At 43.3% G+C, this 23,726-nt stretch overlaps 1 protein-coding gene across 1 annotated transcript in view; it reads right to left on the bottom strand.

The window, feature by feature from the left end:
• The window catches only part of stxbp5l (syntaxin binding protein 5L), a 124,932-nt gene that overhangs the window by 55,396 nt on the left and 45,810 nt on the right, over positions 1 to 23,726 (bottom strand). The window contains exon 5 of the mRNA XM_061841069.1: positions 5,117 to 5,198. Coding sequence (XP_061697053.1) covers positions 5,117 to 5,198 — 82 coding nt within the window. The remainder of the gene's footprint in view (positions 1 to 5,116; positions 5,199 to 23,726) is intronic.

Genomic DNA, 23,726 nt, shown 5'->3' with positions numbered 1-23,726 from the left:
TTACAATTTGTCATTTCGCTCGGTGCCCTTTCACAAGATCTGGAGGCAACAAAATGAAAACGCCCTGAGGTTTAAAAGGCTTAAAGTGGGAAATATGTAGTGGAGTCTTGATTTGTTGCGTCATGACCACACTCATAATTCAAATTTCAATTGTTTTCATTTCTAATACTGTACTTGTATTTGTAAAAAACAAGTGAGAAAATATTTGAGTAGAATATAAGGTAGCATGGTGCCTCAGCCGGTAAAGCGTCGGCCTCACACTTCTGAGATCCCGGGTTCAATCCCGGACTTACCTGTGTGGAGTTTTAATTGGACACTCTAAATTGCCCCTAGGTGTGATTCTGAGTGCGGCTGTTTGTCTCGGTGTGCCCTGCGATTGGCTGGCAACCAGTTCAGGGTGTACCCTGCCTCTTGCCCGGTGACAGCTGGGATAGGCTCCGGCACTCCCCGCAACTCTTGTGAGGGTAAGCGGCAAAGAAATGGATGGATGGATAGTTATAGTGTCTGTCTACATGTGTTGCTCCACCAATTGAGTTTGAATATCTGTTGCTATTCATCAGCCCATCTATGGCATTTTTTTTCGTTTAGTTTGAAAATTAACAGCTGGGATAGGCTCCAGCAATCCCCACGACCCTCGTGAGGATGGACGGAGTAGAATATAAAGAATCAAATAGTTTGTGCATTCTCATTATTCCTTGTGGCTCCTTCTGGTGTGCGCAAGTTGAAAATCGGGTGCATATAATACGGTCGTGAAAACACAAACAATACTATGAGTGAGTCAGTAATCTGTCTGTATTAATGGTTTTTTCGCAGAAGACAAAGAATATATGCCCGTCCGTCTTGCTATATTGCATGTCTAAATGTGTTGCTGCACCTTTGTAGCCCAAAGGTGCAGCAACACATTTATGACCTCGTCTATGCCTGGCCCCTGCCTCCCCGCCATGTGTTTCTAGGTTTTTATTTTGAAGAAGTGTCAATCCATCCATCCATCCATCCACGTTTTAACTCACCTGGTCAGGGTTGCAGGAGAACAGAATACAAAGACGTTATTAAAAGCAATAACCGAGGGACTAACGCGAACAAATAATTGATGAAAAATGTATGCCGCTCGACCCTCGTTCAAGGCATAACAGATTGTATTTACAATGAAGTGCCCCTGGTGAACTTTTCAGAAGGCTCTTAAGTCTGGAGCCCAGGGAAGAATTACTATTAGATTAAAAATGTAATCTTGGTATTAAACAGTGTACAGCAGCTTTTTCTTCTTATTAATTTCAGTTTTATATTATCCGCTCAGTAGCCACAGGCCACCACATTTTTCACATGAATCACTTTGCATAATTGTCTCCTCATTTTAAGAAAAATTACCTTTTTTTCAGTGGAAGTGCATCTATTAAATTGAAAAAAAAAGCACCACAGCGTATGACTTTTAGGGCCCAATTTTCATGACCGGCCTAACTGTGGTGCAGTGGGCAGCAAACTCGAGGTTGTTGACCAGCGACTCCCGACAGTTCTAAAACTGGACAGGGTGCACCTCAGTGGGTGTGTCTACAACCACATTCACTTGCCACCAATCAAAGTGGCTCCTATCACTCCCTTTAAAGATGGCATAATGACAGTTTCGATGGGGACGTCTCTGTGCTGAAGAGGATGATGGGTAATGGACCTTTCCGACCTGTCAATCACTCATACAAGATTAGCCAATCAGATAGCCGCATCGGCTTGAAACCCTGGTTTGACACGCCCCTCTCGCTGGTTCTGGTTGTCAGTAGTGTGCGCTTGGAAAAGTTAATGTTACAAAGAAAATGGTCCTCAGATGCGCTTGGGGAACTTGCAATTCTGATGAAAGATATCCCGCTGGGCTACAAAGGGCCCGCTGGATTCATTTTCCAAAGCCTAAAACACAGTTGACGAAGTGTCTACGATGGATTAAGCCTCACAGAAGAGTGCACGTACAACTAAATGTGGACAATATCAACAAACACAGGGCAGTATGTTCGAAGGTAAGTGAGGGAGAAGTATCTTCTCTGAGTTTGATCGAATTATTATCGGTGATTTATACCTTGCAGGAGAACAACTTTCATTTTGTTATTGTATCACTGACCTGCCGAATGAAGCGCGTAATGTTTTATGCCGAAGAGTCGGGTTAGTGATACGTAAATGTGCGATGTCATGCAAGAGAAATGTCTATTTTCCTATTTGTATCACATCAAATTTTTAAGACCGAGCATTGGGTTCGATTAGGAGCCAAGTCAAATGAATACACCAACTCACTTATAAAGTCTACAATGATATTACTCGTGATCTTTCCAAGTAAAAGGTACTAACCCTGCTTTACATGCGCAGTACAACTCCACTATTTTATCCTGTTGGATTTCAATATGAATTTTGAGAGGCGTCAAACTTTATTTGCATCATTCGCCAACATTTCACTGTAACTCTGACAATGCGTCCTGCTCCGTCCAAAATCTTAATTCCGTGTACGTATCCTTGCGTGAAATAGTTGAGACCTCTCTGTAGAACTCTCTTGGACAAGTCTGACGCATTTGGCAAAAAAAAAAGCATACCGCAATATTATCTGGAATACGCATTAGAGAATCAACTTCAAACCTGTTGTGTTCAGTCGCCATTTTGGAAGCTTGTGGGACATGGCAAATGTAGCTAAGGGGGGCGGAGCTTCAGATCGCCAGTCGGGAAGGTCCATTGCAGCGTTCCGAGCAACTACTTGATTTAGCATTAGCTCAGCAAGGACCTGCTGGAAGCTCAGACGTATTGCTTCCATTTCTCTTCTGTAACTCCCCGAGGTCTTGGCCTTGCTTTCGACTAACATCTCGGCTCTTGCTCTCGTGATTTTCAATTATTATTTATATGTTTCCCTTCCTTGTGGCATTGAGAGTAAAATACCAGTCAATCTACTATACACGCTTATCCCCAAATAAAATGTGTTTTTGTTTTCCAGTCACAGTGGTAAATACTAAGGGGGGGGGGGGGGGGTCTGTGTTGAATTGACTGCTTTAATAAGGTTGCATATGTTATAAAACTGCATGCTTTACCAACCGATTTTAAATTGTGGATGCACTTTAGTCACCATTTCAGTTTTTAATAATCAGTCGTTTACACGTAAGAAATTTTCCAGAACAGACTGGATTTGACCTGCGGTCCAAGACTTTTACCGTACAGAACTCTCTCTGTAAATCTATAACTGTCTACAAATTCTACGACATGATGCCGAGTTTTCCGCATGCTTCGAGCAAAAGGTTTGCTCTGACAATAAAAACAACCTTGTGCGGGGGCAACTTCATCAAAGCGTTACAATTGTTGGCGGGGTCCAAAGCACTCTTACAAATAAAACTGTGACAGATTATGAATGATGGATTTGAAGTAACCTTCAGTTTCCCCCACGACAACCGCAGGATTTTTAATGAAGGCTTTATAAGCGCTTTATTAACACGAGGAATCTCTTTTGATATGTGTTGTTTACAATGTGGGAAATGGAAAAGTAAATTTAGATCAATACCCCTCACCAAACCTCTGTAGCCACGGTTCTCTTTTCAATACATTATTCATTTAGCAAAATAATGCATTCAGAAGAGGCAAACAAACAAAATAATTAGTCTAATAATATCCTGCACAACACAACCTCTGATCATAATTATAATTCTGCTTAATGTTTCTGCGCATGGAAGAGAGAGAGAGAGAGAGCCGGGATACGGTAATGGAATTCATTGTCGGATGATTGACAACCTACGGGGATGTTCGTGCCCCGGAGTGACGGTTCGCACTGTCATGCTTGAACATGATTCAAAGTGGCCGCTTTTGTGCGCGTAGATGAAGTCAATACATCAAAGTAAATGTCAAGAAGCAACGCTAAGGAAGTGGCCATTAGCTGGCCAGCAACAGCCCACACGCTTGCATGCACGAGGCGAGCAGATGTGACGAGGAGAAAACCTGCAGTACGTTGATCACACGGTCACCGAGAAACTGTTCTGTTAACCTCTTTTGAAATATGACCACATTTGGATGATTGATTTGTTTATAGTTGCGTTTGTTTGAATCCCTGTTTATGTCATGTCTTCATTTACATCCTCATACAGTGAAGAAAATAAGTATTTGAACACCTTGCTATATTGGACGTTCTCCCACTTAGAAATCATGGATGGGGTCTGATATCAATGTATGATTTTTTTTACCAATCTATTTGTGTGATACAGCTGCAAATAAGTATTTGAACACCCATGATGGTCAATTAAAATAGGAGTGGAGCCCCATACAGAATATCACCTCGTGGAGTCTCAATGATCCTTAGAAAGGTGAGGAATCAACCCAAGACTACACGACAGGACTTAGTCAATGACCTGAAAAGAGCTGGAACCACCGTTTCCAAGAAACCTGTCTGATCTAGAAAAGATCTGTGTGGAGGAGTAGGCCAAAATGCCTCCTGCCATGTGTGCAAACCTGGTGAACAACTACAGGAAACCTATGTAATTGCAAACAAAGGCTACTGTGCCAAATATTAACATTGGTTTTCTCAGGTGTTCAAATACTTATTTGCAGCTGTAGCACACAAATAAATCATTAAAAAAATCATACATTGTGATTTCTGGATTTTCTTTTTAGAATATCTCTCTCACAGTGGCCATGGACCTATGATGAAAATTTCAGACCCCTCCATGATTTTTAAGTGGGAGAACTTGCAATATAGCAGGGTGTTCAAATACTTATTTTCATCATTGTATCTTACGCTCCCTCCAGCATCGTCCACTCCCATTTTTTTTTTATTTAAAGTACGATATTGTTTCACGTCTGTCTCTCAACAAGAAAAGTGGATAACTGCATCACTTATTAAACACATCCCATGGGTGGAAATTGCTTTCCATCACTTCATGCAAACAAAAAAGAAAGAAAGAAAAAACATTCAAATGTGTCTGTTTAAATACATATTGGACAAAAGTAGTGACACCCAAAACTTAACCAGTGAATCATTATCGCCTGAGCTATTTTGTACAATTTTTGGGTCCGTGGCAGCCAAGCCCGTCTGGCAACACAAGTTTCCTGCATTAAAACTCCTTCAGCAATAATACACAGGTCGTAATGCTTTGAGCAAGTCGTCAGGACTTACCTCATTGATCAGAAACTGAAGTTGAAGAACCGCTGCGCCGCTCTCGTGCTGACAAAAGCAGTCAACCCCGGGTCGTCCCAGTCTGATGACATCACAGAGTCAAGGAATAATGTGTGTTGCTCGAACCAAAACTAAATGTACGACTGATTTGCTATAAATATCAAATATTGCGACAAAGGTGTCAAGGCGTGGAGGCCAGATCAGTCAGCCGACATTTTTCTTTTCATATGACCCACTAAAGCAAATCATGTGTCGTCTGTTCCAAAATTGAAAACTTTCTTCACTTTTAATAATGCGTGTCGATACCTGCCCTGCGACTGACTGGCGACCAGTTCAGGGTGTAGTCTGCCTTTCACCCGAAGCTAGCTGGGATAAGCTACAGCTTTCCCGCGACCCTTGTGAGGATAAGCGGCTTGGATAATGACACAAAACATTATTTCATATAACACGATGTATGGGTAAGTTGAATATTGGCATTTTTTTTTTACCTAAAATTGTAATCACTAACGTGCTAACGCCAAACCCAAATGCTAATCCTTTAGCAAAAAATAATTTGGGTTGTTTCGAATTCTGTTCTTCTTTTTATTCATTTGTATATGGTCCTCTGAGGCACACCGTAGCCTGAACCTTGTCTGGAACAACAACAAAAAAGTTTTATATCCCTTCATCCCCCTTTAGTTTCCATTTCTTTAGCGGTGGTATCTTCACCGAAAGCTACCGCTCGCATGTTTTTTCTAATCCGACCGCAGAAGGTTCTAAATGCACAGCGATGTTTGATGATTATTGCGTTCCTCTTGCCCCACTTCAGGGCACTCACGTTAGCAGTGAAGCATCCGTGCAAGTGAGGCCAAGGAGGAACAAAACCGGGAACGTCCCCGCTGGCTGTCTCTGAGTCAAGTAAACAGTGTTCAGTCTGCGAAGCTAATTCAAATTATTTTTACGTTTCATGCTCTGAACACAAAGGGGCCTTCTGATTTTTTTTTTTTTTTTTTTGGATAAAAAGTGTAACTGAACAGAAATCAAACATACGGTTTTGTAAATAAAATGCACAGTGATTTGCATTATAATGATTCTGCCAGGGAGAGATTTGTGGTCTGAGCAAATATGAGTAATGCACCGCATAAGCTGTATATAACACTTCTGATGATACCTCCGGTATATGGTCAAGTGCAACAGAACATCCTTTTGCACCAATCTGCAGAGCACATTGCACACTTTGAGTTTTTAGTCGTGTATTGTGAATGTCTTTGTGTGCAAGGTCCTCCACACTACAAATATTCAAGGTAGGTTGAACTTCTCCACTTATTGCCTTCAAACATTCCTCGAATGAACAACCCAAAAAAAACCCGCAAATTCACCGGGGATGAAATGCTAAGAACCTTGATTTAACGGACCACGATTGAACTGGACCGATAATCGTGTTCAGCTGGAAATCAAACGCACCCTTCCCATACTCCTGTAAGGTAAATTTGAACAAACTTTAAACGTTTTCAAACATTTGAAAGTTATATTTTAAATATCGACTGTTATTTCCGGCCTACAGAGTGCCCCTGGTTATAAGCCTCACCCAGTACATTTGTAAAGGAAATACCGTTTGGTACATACATAAGCCGCATCGGTGTAAAAGCCCCAAGTGCCCACATTGAAACATGAGATATTTACATCAATACACAGGAAGAGTATTCAAAGTTTTAATACCTTAGCTTAGCTTAACATAGCAACAACACCGTAGCAAGAACAGGGCTGGTAAAAAAAAAAAAAAAAAAAAAAAAAAAAAACCACCTAAATCAGTGAGATGTGGCAGTAACACAGCAGCAACATGCTACCGTGATGCTAATGCTAGTGTGGCGCTAACGGTAGTGCGGCCCTAACAATGGCGTGGCGCTAATGTTAGCGCGCCGCTAAAAGTGCCGGTTAAAAAAATAAACATACCGGTAAAAATCACAGAGACACGGCACTAACACAGCAGCAACACGCTAGCACAGCACTAACAGGGCCGGTTAAAAAAAAACATCCTTAAATCATTGAGACGTGGCAGTAACACAGCAGCACCATTCTAGCGTGATGCTAATGCTAGCACGGGGCTAACAGGGCCGGTTAAAAAAAAACATACCAGTAAACATCACTTCCTCGGCACATATATTCACTGTTAACCTTTTCCACTCGAGTGCCCCTTTGCGGCCGTTAGAAAAAAATGCACAAATTAGCAGCATCACCATATAAGTCGCAGGGTTGAAAGTGTGTGAACAAATTCGGGGTTTATAGGCCGGAAATTACGGTATTTCCAACAATTTTGTACAGTACGAGGTGTTTTTAGGGCACAAAAAAGTGCTTCAGTTTAACGGACTAGTGGATTTCCCGTTGACCCCTCCCTTCTTTTAGTCCATGAAACTGAACTTCCACTGTACAGGTCACTGGTTATTTGTCCATTAAAAGTAGGATGTTCACGATATAAACATGGCTTTTCGAGGTGAAGGCTAAAGAGAAAATAAAATCCTAAATCCCCCGTGTGTGTATGTACACGCATACCACAACTGGCTTTATCCGTGTGGGAGCTGGTTTGCCTTCCCTTCATCCTGCAAAGTGAGATTCGTCTCCACCTCACTTGGCTTGAAGTCTACGCACAACATCATGCGAACAGCTCGGGGCCAGGTGATTGTGTAACATTTAGGAGCTGCAGTCACATATCCGTTGCGTTATTTTGAGAACAAAACGTGTAAAGCTGTCATGAAAAGCCGCTCGGTATGTCATCAGGCGGCGTTGCGGGAGATTGAATAGACTTTGAATCCAGTCGTGGAATAGCATCTGGGTGCTTTGATAGGGAAAGAAAGATAACCTAAAATGGTACTAGACATTAACGGAGGGCAAATAATCCACATTTGAATGAGCACACCTTCGTTGAGCCTCACATCCTGCATTTGCCTGAATTCTGTCATTAGGATTCCTAATTCAGTCATTGAAGAAATAAGGTAATGCTTGTATAAGTTTGTGTTCTCAGTTATTAAGCGCGCATGTATTATCTCGACAATTTTGAGGTTAGCATGTTTGCCTCAATTTTGCTAAGTCTTGACCTTGGATCTCATCTCAGACCCTCCTCCTGTTTGGATAGTCACCCTGCTGTTGAGTGTTTTTTTGTTGCTGTTTGTTTTTTGTTTTTTATATGTATTCCAACTTATTCCAGGTTTCCCCAAACCTACAAGGTAGTTTAATTAAAGACTGAACCCTTCATAGGCATGAATCTAATGAGTTGTTTGCCTACTTTGAGCCCTCGGATATATTTAAAGTGGAAAACCAGTGCTTTACATGAAGAGTGTATCAAATGGGTCATGTAATATGTACCCTATTTTGGCAATGTGATATTAAATCCTCTCATTTAAGAGTGTTTTGAAAATATTTTTATCGACAATTACGAATTGTCAGGGGCGCTGCCATTTTCACGAGTCACATGACCTTCGTGCGCGGATGTGACATGTACTGTGCCGCAACAAAGGCTCGATTACATGGGACACCATTTATGCGCAGCGCTGATTTATCGGATTTATCCTCATGTGATGAAGAAATAGCAGTATCGGTTGATCGGGAAGACGGAGGAATACTTCCATACAGATTTGAACTTTTGGTTGTAATTAATGTTGAATATTCGGATGGTTCCTCGGACGGGAATGACGCGGAGTCTCACGAGCCGAGCTCCCAGGCGGCGGCCGTTAGCCCCAGGCGGCGGCCGTTAGCCCCAGACGCCGATGCTACGCTAAAGGCCTCCGCTGGCACCGAAGCTCGGGTAACGGCCTCCCCGGATGTCGAAGCTAGGCTCGCGGCCCCGCCTTCGGAGCTCACTAGTCAAACTCCACGTCATTTCCGTCCGAAGAACCATCCGCGGCTGCCGGCCCAGAGCTCCCAGGGGCCTTTGTTTTCGCACTTATGTCACGTGTAGGCCTAGGGTACATATTACATGACCTATTGGATACACTGTTCATGCAAAGCACTGGATTTCCCTTTTAAAAGGACTCACACTTTAGATCCTCCATACTACAATTTCAGTGACTAAAACTATAACACACTAATACTGTTGTGATGCATTTGAGTGACTTGGGTGCAGGGAACGTGGGTTCCGTTCAGCTCAGTAACAGCGTCAATGTGAGTGTGAATGGTTGACTGTCTCTATCCGTTCCCAGCGACTGACAAGGAACCAGTCCAGGATATTGTCGGCCTTTAGCCGTGAGTCTGCTGGGAAAGGCTACAACTCCCGGTGGCCCCGGAACACCATAAGCGAAATAGAAAAATCGATGCATGGAGACCTGTAAGGTCCAGAAAAGCAGTACTTTGAGCTCTAGGGACTGCCCTCATCCGGAAGTCATTGATTAGCGTCAATGGAGGGTGGCTGTTGGACCAGAGAGAGCAGTTGCAGAGGAAGACTGCAGCAAGGGGAGGATGGTGAACAACAACTGTGCCTTCTGGAAAACCTGCTGACTGGGTTGGAACTTAACCCTCGGGCGTGAAAGGCATGCAAAGACACTTTTTTTTTTTTTTTGCAAGGACTCCCACAGTTCGTGGCGTCATAAGAATCTGAGAAAACGAAGGAGCAACACATTACGAGCAAAGCAATAAGACTACATCTTAACCATATGAGTCGTTAAAGTTCTCAAGATTCTTCGGCAGAGTCGAGACCGACACGTTCCACTGCATCTAACTCCTGACGTTCCTTTTTGTAAGAAATCCTAGAACACGTTCAGTCGAGAAAAATATTACACGGATTTGCTCCGGGAACTCAGAACTTGTTTTGAATCGCTCCCCAGTATTGTGTTGACTACGACTACTGATTCCAGGCACTTAAGGATATAACGGCCACTCTGTGCATGTGATTTAAGTGCTTAAAAGGGAGTGGACGGAAACAGATTTAAATCATCAGTCTGTGTCAGCGTGCGCCATTCCGCCCAAGGTAGACGGCTCTGGGCAAAACATCTCATTCAAATTCACGTCACACTCGGGGCCACATCAAAACAACCGAGACACTGTCAGAACACAAAGCTGATGTGAAGGTGAACCGCCTACATCCATACGAGGGATAAACACCGTAGCGCTGCCAGATAACGGCATCGGGATCTCGACATCAGACATGCCAACGGATAAATTGTTTCGGTTGAATTATAGCCATCTCGCCCGTGAAAACAAAAAACAATTGACACTAAAAGTCAGCGTTTTCCCAAGCAATTTTCCTGCCAGAAATGTGCTTTATACACTTATGAAAGGCATGCGTTTGTTTTTTGAAACAAAACATCTCCTCTGATTGGCAGTAGAAAGAAGCCATCTTGAAACTTAGCCACTTTTTGTGCTGACTTCCTCAATATGAGGTCACGCTGTTGTCGGCAGTTTTTTTTTTATTTCTTTTTTCCGCTATAACAAGATATCAAGCACATGGACTATTATATGTGGCTTACCTGGTGGACATGCAGAGAGAAAAATAATAAGTCACAGTAGAGTGAAAATTACATTTTCCCCGCTGAGTGGGCAAGAAGCAAAGGAACGACTCCCCTTCAGCTGAAATGAGTTACTAAAAAAGTTGCACTTTTTTTTTATTCCAGCTTGTTCAAAACGTTCCTATATTTCCTTGCCAGACATTTCTGAAAATTATCTTTAATTGTGTTGATTAGTCACCACATTTATGAGACGGTGCAAACGCGTAATTCAACTTCAAATGTGCAGGTGCATTAGCGAGTTCCAGATGACGATCAACAAAGAGGACAGAAAAAGCAATGCTGAAGGAGCAATGGGGCAAATTTACTTTCAATTACTCATGTAAACATTCATTTGAAAAGAACACGGTTGCCAGGTACTTTCCGTGGTAAAAATTAACATGCGCTACTCTGTACATTTGTAACATCATGAAAACTAACAGAGCCTTTATGTCCAGATTTGCACACTTGATTATGCAGTAATGGATTTTTTTTTTTTTTTTTTATACCAGGAGAACATTTAAAAATATACATAGTGCCAATGTTCTGCTTTTGTGGTCGAGCCATCTGGCCACTCACCGATATTGTGTGCATCTGCTTTATTCCGAGTGCCTGACAATGAGTCATTCTCTCCAACGGGCCTCTGTACTGTCACTCGGCAAGCTCCAGTCCATCACTATATTACTCACTTCACCATGCGTAATACTAAGGGTCAGCTATTATTAACTTTGCTTTAAAAAAAAAAAATAATTCTATATTCTCAGTGGGCGGCAAGCTGGATTAGCTGGAAAGCGTTCACAGTTCTGAGGTCCTGGGTTCAATCCCGGCCCCGCCTGTGTGGAGTTTGCGTGTTCTCCCCCGTGCCTGCGTGGGTTTTCTCTGGGCACTCACTCTAAATTGCCCCTAGGTGTGATTGTGAGTGCAGCTGTTTATCTCAATGTGCCCTGCGATTGGCTGGCAACCAGATCAGGGTGTACCCCGCTTCCTGCCCGTTGATAGCTGGTATAGGCTCCAGCACTCCCCGCGACCCTCGTGAGGATAAGAGGTGAAGAAAATGGATGGATGAATTATATGTTTGTTTTTTCCAGTTCTTCTAAATGACGGGTGTCAAACTCAAGGCTCGGGGGCCAAATCCGGCCCGCCACATGATTTTATGCAGCCCGCAAAGCCAAATCTAGAGTGTCAATTTCATTTATTCTTATAAAAATCTGTAAAGAAAATTTCAAATTGTCATGCATCATAAGCGATAAAGTTGAGATATGACAAGCACTTTTGTGTTACCACACATGAATAGTTGAAAAACACATTACCCTTGAAATCCGATTCCAAAAGTAGATCATAAATTGATACGATAAGACGATGAAATATATGTATTGTTTCACAGTCATTACGGCCCTCTGAGGGAAACCGGAACCACAATGCGGCCCGTGAGAAAATTGAGTTTGACACCCATGTTATCAATATTTAAATTAATTTAGCCAACAACTCATGCTTCTTATGATGTACTGTATATCTCAAAGCTTTAACATGAATTACCTGCAAGACATATCAGTATCGCGGCACGGTGTCTCAGCCAGACCCGGGTTCAATCCCGGCCCCGCCCGTGTGGAGTTTGCGTGTTCTCCCCGTGGCTGCGTGGGTTTTCTCTGGGCACTCACTTTAAATTGCCCCTAGGTGTGATTGTGAGTGTGGCTGTTTGTCGCGATGTGCCCTGCGATTGGCTGGCAACCAGTTCAGGGTGTACCCCGCCCCCTGCCCGTTGACTGCTGGGGGAGGCTCCAGCACTCTCTGCGACCCTTGTGAGGATAAGCGGCTAAGAAAATGGATGGATGGATATTCTCAGTCATATCGGTTACACTAATATGCAAAAATTAAATAGCCACATCTTGACTTTTTTGGTTGAAGTCATTACGCCTACAATCCAAACAAAAATCCCGCATTTATTCCAGTCCACCGCCTCCTCTTTTTAACTTATAGTGTAGCGCGTCTGCAAATAGATTCACTTAGCATGTCATTTCTCAAACCTGAGACGATTTTACGCGTTTAAATATAACATATCCGAAGGGCAATTCCAAACACGCATGCAAAGGCTGAATGAGATGTGGTGGGGAGAACTTTTACGCCGGTATGAACATTGATTAAATCCAAGAGACCAAAATTGTTGATACTTATTCTCTTTTCGATTCAAGCTTCGGTTTTGAACTCGGCGTTTTGCACATTTCAGTGCACTGTGACAATTAGTATCTTCCGGGTGTACTGCTTTAAACGCAAATTCCTCAAAATTACCAGAGCCGGCGATTTATTTTCAGCGATGTCTGTCGGTGGCTTCCGAATCCATCATTTCATTTGCCACTTTCTGGCGGTTCTATCATGAAAAATGTCCGAGCTATCCAAAGCACGAAACTGAGCAGCATTCATTTAACTTAATGAATGTAATCAACAATTAATATTGATTGAAATAGTGAGTAATGAGTTAATAACGAGAGTAAAACGAGGCTTATCAGTCTTTTTTTTTTCTGACACTTTTAAATAATGCAACAAATTGACCCAGATGCATTATTGCTGTTCCTGAGAAATGACAATAACAGTAAAGTTATATTAGCTGTTAAGTTATGCTGTTTTTTTTTGTCTTGAAAAAGTATACATTCTTTTCGAAAAACAATCTTTTTTATGGCTCTAGATCTATTTTGTTGTTGCCTGGAGCTTTCTTTTTGTTCAGAGCGCTGGCATTTAAAGTGAATGTTGATCAAAGCATCCAATTTCTCAACAACAACAAAAAAAAAATAAAGATGGCAGTTTGATAGAAGACTGATCCCAGCATTAGGTCTCTAATTGACCTGAGATCCACTTCTCCACATATCTCTATCATTCTGTGGTACAAAAAAAAAAAACAAAAAACATTTTCATCTTGTGGGATTTGAAATGACTTCTACCCTGACTACTTTTTGGATTCTTTACCTTTTAATCTTCTTTGCTTGATCATATGTGAGAGGTGTATAGTAATTTTTTGGGCTTCTTTAGTAATAGTGGTAAAACAGTGAGAGAAAGTCAGCAATTTAAACGGCTGAAGGACACCAGCTTATCTAAACGCACCATCAGTACTGGGGCACCCCAAGGTTGCGTCCTCGTCCCGCTGATCTTCTCACGCTACACAAATCACTGTAACTCAGTACACCCAGCTGTCAAACTCTTGAAGTTTGCAGATGACACTACAGTCAGTAATCAAAGACGGTGATGAGTCTGCGTATCGACAGGAAATGGAGAAGCCGGAGCTTTGGTGTGGCCAACACAACCTGGAGCTGAACACACTAACCTGACCTGAAGTGGGAGACAAACATCAACTCCATCCCCAAAAAGGCCCAACAGAAGATGCACTCCTGTGGCTTCTAAGGAAAGACGCCCAGTCACAAAAGCTGCTGAAACAGTTTTACAGAGCAGTTCTCCAATGAGTACTGTGTACCTCCATCACAGTCTGGTTTGGTGCTCTCATAAGAAAGGAAAAACTCCAACTGCATCAGACAAAACTGGTGGAAGGATTGTCGGCATCACAATAGCCACCCTCAAGGAATTCCACGCCACATGAACTCGGACAAGAGCGGGTAGGATCCTATCAGACCCTCGACATCCTGGCCACCAGCTCTTCCAGTCCCTTCCCTTGGGTAGGCTCTACCAAACAATACAAACCAAAACTAGCAGGCATTCCAGCAGCAACATCTCCACATCAGTTGCTAATTATTACTAGCCTCTCGCTCCTGAGTCGGATTTGAACCATTTAACTAAGGAATATCTGCGACATTTGCACAATCGACACTGTCCCAGATTACCGCATGACTGGTCCCTTTAACCTGCATACATTCCTCAAAGTCCTAGCGCCCTTTGCACAATGGTCATTGAACTAGGTATTTAAATTGCTCTAAATGCTAGAGACTCTCCATTTTTTGCACAATTGTCCAAAAATACAAAAGTGTTCCATCATTGCCAGCTTACTAGCAACCCTGATTGCTTTATGACTGTTCCCACAAAGTCTTGATTTGATGTCTCACAAGTATTCTCTGCTCCGACTACCGGATTCACAATCCTTGTGTGTTGTTGACATATTTGGCCAGTAAACAGGATTCTGATTATAAATAAGAGTATCAGTATCATCCGACAGCAGAGTGGATGAAGAACAAAAAGTGGAGGATGCGTAGCGACTGCTTGTATATTTGTGCGGCTGGTTGTTGATGCTTTTCGACCACATTTGAAAGTGTAAGTTTAGACAGCTGCTTGACAAAATGGTGTCTCGTTGTGACTGACACTTTCAAATACACACTCATTGCGACAGTTGTCCAATAAAGGTCATGGCGAAATGTGATTGTGGGAGGCGACATAAAAAGGGACATCAATCATTTTGCCTGGATTCAGTTTTCTTACCCTCACCCAAAGCGCTGCCATTAACACCTTCACTGCCATGGACGGCTTTAGAAGTCTCACATGCATGCTAACTGGGAAGGCTGGTAGTGAATGGTGCCATCGCTAACAACAGAGCGCACATGAATTATCAAATCGATGGCACAGCATTTTCAACGCCCAAGGCAAGGTAATTCAAGGACTCCACAAATCTGCCACAAGTACTATGAAAATACGAGTATTCATGTTTGTTCATCAATCCATTTCCAGTAACGCTTGTCCACGTTAGAATCACGGATGATGTGGTGCCAATGCCACCTGAGAGCCGGTGTGACGGTCTGAGCGCTCCCATTGCTAAAAGTTCTTCTTGAGGTTAATGCGCATGCGCGTAGAATTTTTTGAATTTTTCTACTTTTTCTACATCCGTGCCAGTCTGAAACTTCCCCATCCAAGCTTTTTCCGTGTGTTCATTTTCGCTCCACGTGCGTTGCGCTATGGGCATCTCACAAAGCCGAACACAGAAACAAATGTGAACGTATTGTTTGTTATTTATCAACTGGAAAGCACGTTGCAGCATTGAACAAGAATCAACAGAGGGTTGTTCGGGCTCAGTCATTAAGGCACACTTGGGATAGTGTGAAAGTAAGTGTCACATCACCCGAACAATCCTCTGTTGATTCTTGTTCAATGCTGCAACATGCTTTCCAGTTGATAATAAACAATAACAAAAAAATACGGTCACATTTGTTTCAGTATTCTTTCGTTCGCTGTGTTCGGCTTTGTGAGACGTCCACGGCGAAATGCACGGGGAGCGAAAATGAACACGTGGAAGAAGCATGAATGGGGAAGTTTCAGACTGGCACGGATGTAGAAAAAGTCAGAAAAATTCCAAAAATTCTACGCGCATGCGCATTAATCCCAAGGGGACTTTTCAGCACGGGGGACTGCTCAAATCGTCACACCTGTGTACACTCTGGACTGGTCTCTAGTACATACTGTACAGAGGAGTAAATACCAATGGTACTGTAGTGGTACATGTTGCTGTCTTTTCCGCAGAAGGCTTGGGTACAATTCCTGGTCACTGCACCAATGCGGCCGCTACCGATCCGAAGCCTGGAAAAAAACTGGTGGATTGCGTCACCTGGGCAACGAGTGACTCGGCGTGGTAAACCCTATCAGGCAAAAGTTGCAAGTCACAAATAACTTTCTTTTCCTTTCGGCATCTAATCGTCATCTAATTTCCTGAATGCTCCTCTCTAACACAAACTGCCCTCAGGTCTTCCCTCACTACATCCATCAACCTTCTTCCTTTCTTCCTTTCGTGGCCTTTTGCCCGGCAGCTCCATCCTCATCATCCTTCCACCAATAGACTCACTCTCTCTCTCCACTGGACGTGTCCAAACAATCTTTTGTTGTTATATTAGGGATGCACCGAAATGAAAGTTCTTGAGCAAGACCGAAAACCCGATGGATGAATGAGACTTTATTGGTTATGTTTTTAAGTCGAAATCAGATGAGTAAGATCGAAAACCTCAAAATTAAAAATCAGTACTATACTTTTCAAACAAACTGCATTATTGAGGGATAGGATTAGATGGTTTATGCACGGACAATAGTATATAGTAGGTTTTTATTTTGTGTAATGAACTTGTATAAACCCCTATCATCTTGCTTGTAGCATCATGTTATCAAACATAATTAAACCGACTATATATTGATATTGACTGACAACATGAATTAAAAAACGAATGTGTGCACCTCCCATTAAATGTTCATTCTTCTTCAGAAAAAGAGCACTGTATGTTGGGACTACTGTAAAAGCATACTTTATCTTTTATTGAAAATAGTTGCCACGATGTCCTCATTCTGCGAACATTTATAAATGTGTACTGTATTTAAAATGGGGAAAAAAATGGACACGTTAAAATATCTTATCGAGATCAGGGACGCTTGTTGTGCGAGCCAGCGCCGCAATCGCCGTTGTCAAGCAATTACACACACTCTGGCTTTTGTGCACTCTTGGCTGTATCCAAACGAGCAGTTCAGTAAGTAATTAACCTGCAGACGGGCTGTTCTTGAGGGAAAGAAATTGTTCCTTCGCAACTTGGCGAATGTCTGCGGCAAATGTTTCCGTAAGGGTCAAGATAAGCCTACAGAACTGTGGCCTCATCAGAAATGATAAAAAAAAAAAAAAAAAAAAAAAAAAAAAAAAACAGCACACCGTACTTGCAACAGCTGGGGATGGCGAACAAAGCCAGCTGACTATAAATGTTGAGGGTCAGCATATTTCCTGTGGTCGCATTAACAGAAACAATTATTTGCAATGACATTTTCCAAAAAAAAAAAAAAACAGATGGTCCAGTGGGTTGTGTTATTCTCTTTCAAAATGCCACCCATAATTCAAGAGATGGGACAGATGAGACGGTATTGTACGCGCGCGCGAGTTCCTGCTCCGAAGAGCCAACAATAACAAATTAGCCGCTCGTGGAATTAGCGACTCGGGGGTAGTAATTTGTAAAACAATGACTCGAGTACACCGCCTCATGAAAAAGGACAAAACGGCCACGATTTATTATTTTTATAGTATGCAAATAAGAGCCTGTCTCCTGCCCGTTGACATCTGGGATAGGCTCCAGCACTCCCCGCGACCCTCGTGAGGATAAGCGGTAAAGAAAATGGATGGATGCAAATAAGAAGCAGACCCGTAATTTCAATGTAAATGCAAATCGCTAGGAATTCAAAGATTCCCATGCCATGGTCGATACTGCTTATCGATCCGATTACTTATTGATTCTCTTATCTGTTCGGAATGAGTGAGGAAATAAAATACTCTGAATGATATATGATGATGTTATCAATTTCCCATTGTATAAAAATAATTTAAATCGTCAGTGGAAAAAAATATCATTCCAAATATCTTTTTGGTCAGTATTTAAACCAGTTCCAAAAGAAGGTACACTATTGTTATGCATATTATAATATCCCATTCGTGGGCGGCGTTCCATTTTTGGGACATCATGATTTTCACGCATTATATCCTTCAGTATATCAAAAATATGTAAGTGTTTTAATCTGAAGCCATAATTTGGTATCAGGAGAGGATAACTCATCGGTCAAAGTTAGCACGGAGTTATTTCCCTTTCCTTCCTCACCCAACATGGCTGCCTCAAGTGCACATGGAGCGTTTTCCAAGAGAAGAAAGGGTGAAAGGTCAGTATGCAAACAAGTTTGTCTTCAAAATGCTAATCCGTCAATATTATTAATGCGTAAGTGTCGTTCTAGAATAAGAATTAATTCATAAACATATCTCTAGTATGTAGCACTTCACATACCCGTCCCAGTTTTGGGATGCTTCCCGTGAGAGGGTGCATCTTTTTTGTCCTTTGTTTTATGCGTTAAACGAAAAAGAAGTGTGATTTCCTTTTATCTCAATAATGCAAAAAAATTGCCACCCTGCCCATGAATGGGATAAAATACAGTCCAACAGGGGTGTCAAAGTAATTTTTATCGTGGGCCACATTGTAGTTCCGGTTTCAGAGAGCCATTATGACTGTGAAACTATTTATTGTTACGGTTTATCGGCTCATCATATTGGCACATGAAATTTATGAATTATTTTTGGAATCAGAAATCTAGAGCAACTGTTGTTGCTGTTTGGTAACGTAAAAACACTTGCAATACCTCAATATTATGGTTTATGGTGTGACAATTAGACATTTTGGTACAGATTTGAACAAGATTCACGGTCGTTGACATACAGGATTTGCCTTCGCGGGCCACATAAAATCATGCGGCGGACCGGATCTGGCCCCCGGGCCTTGAGTTTGACACATGTGCAGTAGGATGTTGTTTTGGCATGAGGTATTCCGTTGCACATCTGAATTCAAAACTGGTACAGGTGCGACGAACACATCAGGATGTAAGTGACAGTCCCTTCCTCTTAACGTCGTAGAGATTAAACTCTATTGATTGTCGGATTAGCATTACTGAAAGGAGGACCGATGTTGTATAGATGTATGATTTTTTACATTCGGAGAACCAGCGGTTTCCCTCAACAAATCCCTTCAAACGCGATATCCGGCCTTTGTGCGAACTGCTGACCTCGAAAGACTCAACAAAGCCAACCGGCGGCAGAGAGACGTGTGCGTTTTCGCACCAATTCAAAGGGAAGCACTACGGAGCCTGTCGGAGATGCGGGTTTTGATTATCTTGCCGGGCCAAACGGATGTAACGCTCTTTCCATGAGCAAATTTACAAAGCTCTCCGTTCTATTCACAAGACTCTGCAAAATATTTTTGCGCACGGGTGTGTTTGTGGCGGCCTTTTAAATGGCAAACGCCGAGCTGTTTGTCAAGCGCCGCGGTGACGAGTCCAACAAGATTTTCTGCTCCACGGAATATGTGAAGCGGACAAAAGCGCTCGCCGCGGCCAAGCCTCGCAGGATCCGCGCGTCGCCACTCACCGAGCATATTGCCGAAGCCCACCGAAAACTCTGCGGCAGTCGAGAGCCAATAGCCTCCGTCTGTCACTTTGTCTCGATAAGGTGCCGTTTGACAACAGGAGATATTGATTCAGCTGTCTGCGGCCTTTTTATAGAAGCCAGCGCCATCATTATGACCCATCGCCCTGCCTGCCTGTTTGCCTCCCCATCAACAAAGAGACAAGGCGAGGATAAACACGAGTGGGAGGGGGAAACGACGGCGAGGGCGGAATATAGCGATTGCGATCATAAACAATAATCAAATGACGGGGGACTGAAAAGAGAAATAAAAGGACGGCGGCGAGATTGGGGAGGAAAGAAAACTGCAAGTTGAGGGGGCAGCAAATGGAAAAGGAGAGAAAACTTGCTTGCAAGCAACTGAAAAGCAGCTGGTGAGCAAGAAATACTGTCGGAAAGAAAAAAGCTACTAGAAGGTAGAGAACGTTTGTCTCTATTGGATTTACTGAAAAATCGTCATCACTGACACATTGAAAAAAAATTCATCTCCTTCGGTTGTTGGCATGTTGGCAACCACCAGGCATTATTTTATTAATAGACTTTAGGCGAACAAAAAAAAGAATAGACTGAGAAGAAAGATCATTTTGTAAATTGGATTAGCAACGTTGCGGTGCAGCGGACGATTAGCTCGACAGTTCTGAGGACTTGGGTTCAAATCTGTCCTCGCCCTGTGCGGAGTTTGCTCCCACATACAAAAAATATGCACTTTACTGTTAATTGAAGACTCGAAATTGTTGGTGGTTTTGACTGTTCGTGCGCACGGTTGTTAGCTTGGATGTGGCCTGCAGCTACGAGTTAGGTGGGATGCCAGCGACCCGAGCCGGGATAAGCAGGTGGGACACATTACCAGAAGCTATAACATACTGGTCCGTTTAAAGTACTTTATGCACTATAAGGCGCACCGCATTATAAGGCGCGCCTTCAATGAATAGCCTATTTTAAAACTTTTTTTCACATATATGTCACGACCCATCGGAACGGCGGTAGGACCCAAATGCAGGAGTACACAGGAGACGCAGAGGTAATTCGGGAAAAACGCTTATTAATCCAAGATCGGGCAGGCAGTCAGGTATAGCAGCGGTAATCAGGACGTCGGGCGTAGAGAGCAGATCAACGGGCAGGCAGGAGTCGGTACACGTGAGATCGATCAAGGAAGCCAGAAGTGTCAAAGGAGTGAGGGTTACAGGGTCGGTCGGAGGTCGGTACACAGAGGAATACGATCAGAGATACAGGGGTGCTGGAACGGGGCATGAACGTCAACGATCTGGCGGACGACCAGGACGTCATCGGGGTCCTATAAGTACGAGTAGTAATCAGCCGAAACTAGGTGCAGGTGTGTGCTGACTAATTGGCTGGCCACGCCCAGCCTGGGCATGATGCCAAGAGCATGACAATATAAGGCACACTGCATTATAAGGCACATAGAATAGACGCTACAGTAGAGGCTGGGGTTACGTTATGCATCCATTAGATGGAGCTGCACTTCTTCTTCTTTTCCTTTCGGCTTGTCCCGTTAAGGGTCGCCACAGCGTGTCATCTTTTTCCATCTAAGACTATCTCGTGCGTCTTCCACCAACTGTCCTCATGTCCTCCCTCACAACATCCATCAACCTTTTTTTTGGTCTTCCTCTCCCTCTTTTGCCTGGCAGCTCCATCCTCAGCACCCTTCCACCAACATAGTCACTCTCTCGCCTCTGAACATGTCCAAACCATCAAAGACTGCTCCCTCTCACCTTGTCTCCAAAACATCCAACTTTGGCTGTCCCTCCAATTAGCTCACTGTAAAGAGATCGTATCCATCTTTTTTTCTGTCACGCTTGTCCTCATTAGGGTCTCCTGAACTTTTGATTGGAATGTGGGAGGAAGCTCGCAAGCCAGGATAAAAACTTAAAGGGAGAGCAAGTAAACAACAACTAGAAGGTCACAATTCAGTCAAAGGAATCATTATGTTGCTTATCAGATTTCTTCTTCTTCTTTTCCTTTCGGCTTGTCCCGTTAGGGGTCGCCACAGTCTGTCATCTTTTTCCATCTAAGCCTATCTCGTGCGTCTTCCACCAACTGTCCTCATGTCCTCCCTCACAACATCCATCCACCTTTTCTTTGGTCTTCCTCTCGCTCTTTTGCCTGGCAGCTCCATCCTCAGCACCCTTCCACCAACATAGTCACTCTCTCGCCTCTGAACATGTCCAAACCATCGAAGTCTGCTCTCTCTAACCTTGTCTCCAAAACATCCAACTTTGGCTGTCCCTCCAATTAGCTCATTTCTAATCCTGTCCCACCTGCTCACTCCGAGCGAGAACCTCAACATCTTCATTTCTGCCACCTCCACTTCTGCTTCAGTGCCACCGCCTGTAATGCGTACATCATGGCCGGCCTCAACACTGTTTTATAAACTTTACCTTTCATCGTAGTGGAGACTCTTCTGTCACATAACACACCAGACACCTTCCGCCAGCTGTTCCAACCTCCTTGGACCCGTTTCTTCATTTCCTTACCACACTCACCATTGCCTCTGTATTGTTGACCCTAAATATTTGAATTCATCCACTCTTACGACCTCTTCTCCCTGTAGCCTCACTCTTCCCCCTCCATCCCTCTCATTCTCATTCATGGAGCTGCACTAAAGGCTCAATATTGATCCATATATAAGGTGCACCGGATTATAAGGCGCACCGGCGGCTTTTGAGAAAATGAAAGGCTTTTAGGTGCGCCTTATTGTGCGGAAAATACACTAATTGGACCATATTTAGAACAAAGTCATTAACCATGCTAGAAGTGACGCAGTCTTTGCCATGTATTTACTTTGCACATTTCCGATAGTGAGACGTTCTTACTTGGCGCCACACGATGATTCCTTGAGGCATGTGCCCAAACATAGCAGCCCTCCCACACATACCTTCATCAGACAAACGTGTAACGAGGTTTTATTGCGTTCCCTCCGCAGTCCTTACACTCCGCTCTTTCATGTCCCACATACCATGTTGGTCACATCATGTCACATCCGACGCTAACAGTCCGTGGATTGCACAGATGCGTCTGGATCAAGCTTGGTTATAAGGAAACAAGTTGGTTGTCTCAATACAGCTCCACTTATTAATTAGGTAATATATCATAATTATTAGTCTATCTTTCTCTCCCCCTGTTCTACTGTCTCTATCACTTCTTTTCCTACATGTTGCTCTTCAGTTCTTCGAATTAAATGGGGTGTAATATTCTGACTTGGCTTGCAAAATTACACAAGTACACATCCATTCATTTTCTTAGCCGCTTATCCTCACAAGGGTGCTGGAGCTCATCCCAGCTGTCAACAGGCAGAAGGCAGAGTACAGCCTGAACTGGTTGCCAGTCAACCACAGGGCACATAGAGACAGACAACAGTCGCACTCTCAACTACACTTAGGGGCAATTTAGAGTCTCTGATGTGGGAGGAAACTGGAGTACCCAGAGAAAACCCACGCAGGCATGGGGAGAACATGCAAACTCCATCATTGAGGCATAAAAACACGGCCGCCCCACTGACAAAAAAATGGAGAAGTCGTTTACGGCAACCTGCAAAATTAAGCCCACACATGTGCATAAATTAACAATAACCCAAGACCAGTTCACACTGAGGGATGCCTATCCATCCATTCATTTTCTTCACCTCTTATCCTCACAAGGGTCACAGGGAGTGCTGGAGCCTATTCCAGCTGTCAACGGGCAGGAGGCGGGGTTCACCCTGAACTGGTTGCCAGACAATCGCAGGGCACATAGAGACAAACAGCTGCACTCTCAATCACACCTACGGGCAATTTGGAGTGTCCAATTAATGTTGCATGTTTTTGGGATGTGGGAGGAAACCGGAGTGCCCGGAGAAAACCAACACAGGCACAGGGGAGAACATGCAAACTCCACACAGGCGGAGCCGGGATTGAACCATGGTCCCCAGAAATGTAAGGCCAACGCTTTACAGCTGAGCTACCGTGCCGTCACATGTATACATCCACTGTTCAAAATATCGTTTAAAAAAAGTTTCTCATGAAATAAATTTGACTTTTTTTATCCCCTCAGAAGCAAGGCTGTACCTTCAAACGCTACAGTGCCGTTTTTGGCTCAGCAAAAGATACCGCCAAGTCCCTGTAATTACATTTCCATCTTAAATTCAAAGCGTTCATCTGTTTTTCCCTGCCTGCATCCTCCGTGCACTCATCCCCAACCAACCCCCCCCCCCCCCCCCAATTCTCTCACCATCTCTTCCTCTGTGTCTTTGATTAAGGCCTTTAAAATCTCAAGT

This window comes from Syngnathoides biaculeatus, chromosome 14, assembly GCF_019802595.1.
Source record: "Syngnathoides biaculeatus isolate LvHL_M chromosome 14, ASM1980259v1, whole genome shotgun sequence".
NCBI lineage: Eukaryota > Metazoa > Chordata > Actinopteri > Syngnathiformes > Syngnathidae > Syngnathoides > Syngnathoides biaculeatus.
The sequence above is the reverse complement of the archived record's forward strand: the minus strand, read 5'-3'. Positions and strand labels throughout refer to the sequence as shown.